General features: G+C 39.0%; 1 protein-coding gene across 1 annotated transcript; it reads left to right on the forward strand.

Annotated features, from left to right (window-relative positions):
* The first annotated feature begins 4,207 nt into the window (after nucleotides 1-4,207).
* Nucleotides 4,208-6,366, forward strand: si:ch211-39i2.2 (DNA damage-inducible transcript 4-like protein-like). Its single transcript, XM_053642342.1, has 2 exons — nucleotides 4,208-4,461; nucleotides 5,528-6,366. The coding sequence occupies exons 1-2, from the start codon at nucleotides 4,311-4,313 to the stop codon at nucleotides 5,980-5,982; spliced, it is 606 nt and encodes a 201-aa protein (XP_053498317.1). The 5' UTR covers nucleotides 4,208-4,310; the 3' UTR covers nucleotides 5,983-6,366.
* Nucleotides 6,367-6,760: the final 394 nt, after the last annotated feature.

A 6,760-nucleotide genomic window follows, 5' to 3' on the forward strand; every position in this document is an offset into this window, starting at 1 on the left:
GTTCTGATGGAGTTACAGGTGCTCTAGATAAGGGCATCTGTTAAATGTCTGTATATTTATGGTATACTGTACATCATAGGAAGAACTCTTTCTTTCTTGTGTTCTTCACTCACCACACCCACACACTTACGCACTCATACATACCCAAGTCATGTTTTGGCCCAACCTAGACTGGGGCATGACGATAGTACGGGAACTTCTCTGCTCTTCAGGCTATTACAGCCATCTCCAGGCTCTTTCATCAAATCTGGAAAAAGTACCTAAAAAAATGTATCTTGCAATGTCTTGTCACTGGAGTGAATTCCTCAAGGTTCTTTAGTACCGTTAGTTACCTTTAAAACTAATTTAGGAACCACAGTTAAAATATTTGTACTTGAATTTATACTTATATTTGAATGTAGGTCTCCCAGGACGAGAGTATGTACCCTGTGTGTTGTTGTTACGTTATTCATTTTTTGTAGGGAAAAAAACTACTTTTATTTGGCAGTCAGGCTCCCTAAGATATATGATGTAGTTATATGTTTCAATAAAGTACTCCCACAAAAATTGTATTCATATTCTCATTTTTCATTAAAAAAAAAAAAATTCCAACAGTCTAGTACAGGGGTGTTCAATCTTATCCAGAAAGGACCGCTGTAGGCGGAGGTTTTCATGACAACCAAGCAGAAGCCACACCACAACCAAGCAGCTTGGACACCCCCGGTTTAGTCCATCTAAGACTAAGTGTCATGCATGTTGCCTGATTGGCACTGAACATGACCCTCACCCTTCAGTTTCCAGGTGATGAGCCCATAAGATAAGTGATAAGTCCCATGTCACAATTTGGGACTGAGCCCGATCAGGTCACATTTCATTGTTCTTTTTTTTCTTAATTTTTTTCAGTGTATATTTCAGCCAACCACCCAGCGTCAGCTGACCTTACCCAAGATTTGTTGTATAGCGAAGGCCAACATAACCACTCAAAACAGACGTCAGATTGCTAACTGGGATTATTATCTTAGATGCCGAGCTACTGCACTAGTACAAAGATTTATTTTTGATGAGTCAAAGTCGCACTATACAATATAAGGGTGTCTGGTGTACATCATAGGAAAAACTATTTCTGTCTTGTATTCTTCACTCACCACACCCACACACTCGTACGCTCATACATACACCATTCATATTGTGACCAAACTAGCCTGGGGTGGGAGTATCACAGACACGTCCCTACCATCACTGCAGAATGCACAGTATACCACACACGAGCTTCTCACTCCCAGTGAAAACAATACTAAACTAAATACTAACACCTATGTGGCACTGATGTAGATTCCACACAGGTGTGTCTCTTGTACATTTAGTACAATAAAGTGTCCTTTGTACACTCATCACTGTTGTATCCTGGAAGGTACAACATGTCTCTCTGTACTTGAAATGTACCAGTGTATGTACCCTGAGATGTACAGTTTGTTGCGGAGTAATTTATTTTTGTAGATGTTTGTAGACTTAAAACCACTTTTTATTTGACGGTCGAAGCTCAGATCATTCTAAATATATGTTTTTAAATGTCAAATTAGCATTCGTCTTCTACATCATTCGGGGGTTTTTATTTTAGTGTAATTTCCCATCACATTCACCCATAAACAGCCCGGACTTTCACACCATTGTTGCGAAGTCTTGCTTGATCAGTGATGTCACTAAGCCTTCGTTCTCATGATCCTGGATTTCCCAGGTTTGACTTTGATAGGTTTGTTTATTGATCTCTGCTTCTGTCTCATTTCACCTGGTTGCTGATTGTCTGATTTTCTGCCTGAACAACATTCCTGATTATTGCTCTCTCTTATCATTTTTTTTACAGGTTACATTTCATTCTACATGTGCATTTGAGCAGGCTATGGAATTTTACTTCAACATACAGCGATAGTAAATTACAGGAGCTTACATGAGAAAATTATTAAAATATGATGAATTGCAATGTTACATATTATCAATAGATAATTCCTAGTCTGGGTTATCTATCTAGAGCAATGCAACAACAAACAGGCTTGATTATCTGTATAATGCAAACTTCAGCAGAATGAGGTTTCACGTTGAAAGAAAAAAAAAGTTCTACACTGTTTCTTCTTTTGTGTAAAATTATAGCCTGTGCTTCACTGAATAAAATCACAGTAAACATTGATGTTGATCCAAAAAAATAAAATAAAAATAAAAATAAAAAAAATAAAAGAAACATTTTTGAGCTTGTAGGTATGAGATAAATAATAACCCTGTTGAAAAATCCAGCTTGGTCTGACTTCCTGCTTCCAGTTGTGAAAACACAGACTGAGCTGGTCAAGCTGCATTTTGTAACAGGGCAGTTAGACGGAATGAAGAATTAATGGTAAATGATAATGGAGATGTAAAAGGTTCTGTTTTACTCTCAGTTAAGGATGATTACATTTTCTGTTGCATTTTGGTTCCTAGCATTGTTCCAGTTTTCATTTTCTTTCCTTGAACCCTGGGTCCAGGCTGTAAAAACCGTAAATTACCTTCACCAATCAACATCCACCATCCACCCACCACAGTCTGATGCAACTCCTTCAACTGTTTATCCACACAACAACCCCCACTAATTTTGCCACCTAATTTTTTTGTTTGTTGCAATGAAGAACTTCAAAAGGATTTCAATCACTGAATATTCACTGAATTCTTCAGCCATTTCTACAATACACAGTAAAATACTGTTTATTATTAATAAACATATTATATATATATATATATATATATATATATATATATATATATATATATATATATATATAATTTTTTTTTTACATTTTTATTTCTTAAAGTATAGGGATATATATATTTAACTATATATAGAAATAGAAACATTTTTAGAAATCTGCAAGCCTTTTAATCATTTTAAACATCGCATTACAAAATTTTTGAACATCACAAGCTGATTCAAGTTTGTAATGACGCACGTTGCGCAACACTGTGGTGAGGTTAGATCAGCTTCTGCTACACGCAATTCCCAGAACCTCTTACATCTCTATAATACTGCTCAGCTATATTATTACACTTTATTATATGTACATTTATATTACGGCATTACATATTATAGAAACTGAAAGGAAATTCTCTTATATCATGTACTCTCTTATATTATGAATTGCTATCAAATACCTATAATGAATGTATGCATTTAATTACCTCTTTAAATAAGCTGATCAACTGCCATTTTTCTTATAGCTGGCACATGTATTTTCTGTGTCTTGAAAAGACTTATTTTCATAGTGTGCTGTGTGTTTTGTTTTGTCTATCTGGCTGGCACCTGCACCAGTAGAAACCATCCACGCACTGCCGTTATCAGTGTGTACAATGTGAATAAATACTTCTGTTTTGAATGAATAAACCGGAAGTCTCTGTGAACATTCATATGTGTCAGTGTGTGTGTTCATTCGGACTCTCCGGGCACCTGAACTCTGCAGTAAACCACACTTTCTAGCTCATAGCAGCACAAAACTAAAAGTTAATAGTTAATAAGTGTAGAATAGGCTGAAAGGGCTGACGGAGATCTGGAAGACACAATCTGAGATTTGGAGATTCCTGGGATACATGGAAATCTAACAGAAACTTTATGATATATTATCGCTGGATGCGACATAGCAAGGGCGATATGACGATAATATCGATATCGCGACACATTTTCTCAGTACGCTTTTCTGAGATTTTGTGTAGGCCTATATCACAATATCCTTATTAGCAATTAGCAAATTAGCAATTAACTACTAATTTTTCTATCTAGATAATTGTGAAAAAATTAACAAAAGGATATCGTGATATCCACAAAATCTCAGAAGTACTGATATGATGTCACGATATCGATAATATCGCCATATCGCCCATGCTCTGTAGCATCCAGCAATAATATCCAATAATATCATTAATTATAATAGATATATGATAGTATTATATAACATTCAATGTGGTAGTTTAATGTACCTATATAATAAAGTGTAATAATATATCTGAGTGGTATTGTAGAGATGTAAGAGTTTCTGGGAATTGCGTGTAGCTGAAGCTGATCTAACTTCACCACAGTGTTGCGCAACGTGCGTCGTTTCTATAGAAGCCTGCGGCCCTCCTACCACGTGCGAGAGCGCTCCCGACCAATCAGCGCGCGGTGTCTTCCAGCTGATGCAAACGCCGGCGTATAAATACGGCTCGAGCGCTGAGAGGACGCGCACTTTAGTTTCTAGAATGTACGAGACCAGCGTGAAGAGACAACTCGTGGTCGAGGAGGCCGTAGAAATCTCAAAGTTTAGTCAAGAAACGACGCGGAAATGGTCTACAGTCAGGCTCTGGTGTTCGGGTACGGCTTGTCCGCTGCTTCCGAAGAGGATAACCTAGCCGAGATGTGGAGGAAAGTGCTGCAGCACTTCAGAGCCGGTAAACAAACCGCTGGACGCCTCAAGAAAGCGACTAGCTCCTCGAGTAAGTGTAGAAAAAAATGTAGAATGAAAATAATTTTTAAAATTATTTTTAAACACTTAAAATAATAATAATAAAAATTTAAACAACGCCGACATGGACAATTACAGGCTATACCGCGAAAGGAGGGGGGAAAACCACCCAGTTTCTGAACTAGGCTATACCTTATTTATTTTTAGATATTTATATATAGATAAAAATAATTATCTATGTATCTAGGTGAATTTATTTTTGCTACTACGGTAAGTAGGTACCTGCCTTGTGTGCGCATGCGCAGTGTGGCTATAAGAATGGGACGTTTCCAGCTGACGTCATCAGAGGTGAACTCAGCTGATAGCAGCGTGACGCACGCACACACACTTGCTGACAGCTGCGGTTTCTCACTCAGCCAGCTTATTAAGTCAGTCAGTTTGGCAAATAAAACAAAGTGAATACTTGCAGTTTGCTTGAAACGTTTATGTAATTTTTAGTACTTGTGCTATAATGGTTATATTGTGTACACACTGCAGAGGGAGAGTGCTAGAAAATTTAGAAATGCCTTGATGGACCTGCATGATCAGTCCAACTAAACCACTGCTTTAGGTCAAGAATAAATCCAAGTGAAATAGGTTTGCAGTATTTCGTGCTGCGGTATGCAGCCAAATTGGCAGTGAAGTTGTCTTTGTTACTAATGACGCAGCCTCGTATGTATTAAAATTATGAAAGTCATGACCACTAAAATTCATTCATCTTCAGTAAGCGCTTCGACTTGATAAAGGCTTGCGCTGGATCCGGAGCCAATCCTGGACACAGGATACTCCCTGGTACACACGCTTGGGTTCATATCTGGGGCAATTTAGCATACCCAGTCCACCTAGTGACATGGGGTGTGGGTGTTTGGCTTTTTTTTTTTTTTTTTTTTTTTTTTTTTTAGGAAACCCCTCATGGACCTGGGGAGAGCATGTGCAGAAACTGCTCAACTGCATGTGTAGCCACAACTGCTTAAGTGTCATGTATTAAATTATAGCCTGTACAACACACGGTGTTCAGGATGCAGCCTTTTTAAAGTTTCATCACTTCCTCCTGACAGGTCTGGAGTCTGCGTACAGCTTGGAGGATGATGACCTGGAAGCGAGTACCCAGCTGCAGCAGCAGGATTTGGCTGTGCAGTTCGAGAAGTGTCTTGTGAAGGCGAAAGCATCGAGTCTGCAGTGCAGCGAGCTGCTGGTCCCGGCTCGCATGAGCTTGCGTGTAGCCAGAGACGTTCTCCGTGCATCTGAGGACGAGCCGTGCGGTTTGAGAGGAGCTCTCATTCACCTGTTCACCGAGACCCAGGCGGGTTTACAGAAAGTGGGCACCGTGACGCGGGAGCACAGCGTCACGCCCACCTTCGAGCTATCTGTGGTGTTCAGAGCCGAGCTGCAACGCTGGCTGCCGTTAAAGCACCTGCTCGGGTCTGACAGGGTCCTGCGGCTCCGACCCGAGTACCGGCTCATCAAAAGGAAGCTGTACTCGTCCGCCAGCCCTACAGTGATTGAGTTTTAAGCACTGGAGTACAAGCTTGACTGTTACATTTATTTATTACCTGTCTTACTGAAGATACAGTTTGAAGTTGTTACTGATTATTTTTTTGTAACCTTTTGCTCACTACTGCACTGTTTACAGCGTGTATGAATGAAGTTATTTCCATGTCTTCTGTTTGTGAATGTTTTCAGATGCACTGTGTAAGGGGGACAAGTATATCTCCCTAGAAAACACTAATTTCAAACAGACAGGTTTGACGGAATAACTTGGATGTGTAATTTGTGCCCATTATTCCCATGCCCTTTATATTTATGTTCCCAGATGTTAAAGGAGCCAAGCTGGGTTTGTCTCCAAGGTGTGTTCCCTCAGGATTGAAAAATAAAATATTTGCACTGTATTCAAATGTTCAATATGCCTCGGGGGGGGGTTTGTTTTATTTTCAAACTTGTTTCATTAGGTCAATTTAATGTTTACTCATCTGAAATCTAACGCTTCCCACTTTTGAGGACAAACTGAAATCCAAACTTGACTTTTAACTCGCTTGTATGACTGAAGCAGCTCCTATTGTGCTTGATTCATCAGTATCACTTCAGAATTTTATTTCTGTAGTAAGATTTAAGTCTCATGTACATTTTCAATATTGCACAACGATCCTGTCACGTTACTTCACTTACAGCATGCAAAAATGCTGAGTTTTACCTAGAAATGCCACATCACATGAGAAGCATTATGTATTTAGTTTGTCAGTATTTCAAAATGGGCAAATGTAAAGGTTGTTGATCAGCCGCATTAAAAACAA

The sequence above is a fragment of the Ictalurus furcatus genome, chromosome 14 (assembly GCF_023375685.1).
Source record: "Ictalurus furcatus strain D&B chromosome 14, Billie_1.0, whole genome shotgun sequence".
NCBI lineage: Eukaryota > Metazoa > Chordata > Actinopteri > Siluriformes > Ictaluridae > Ictalurus > Ictalurus furcatus.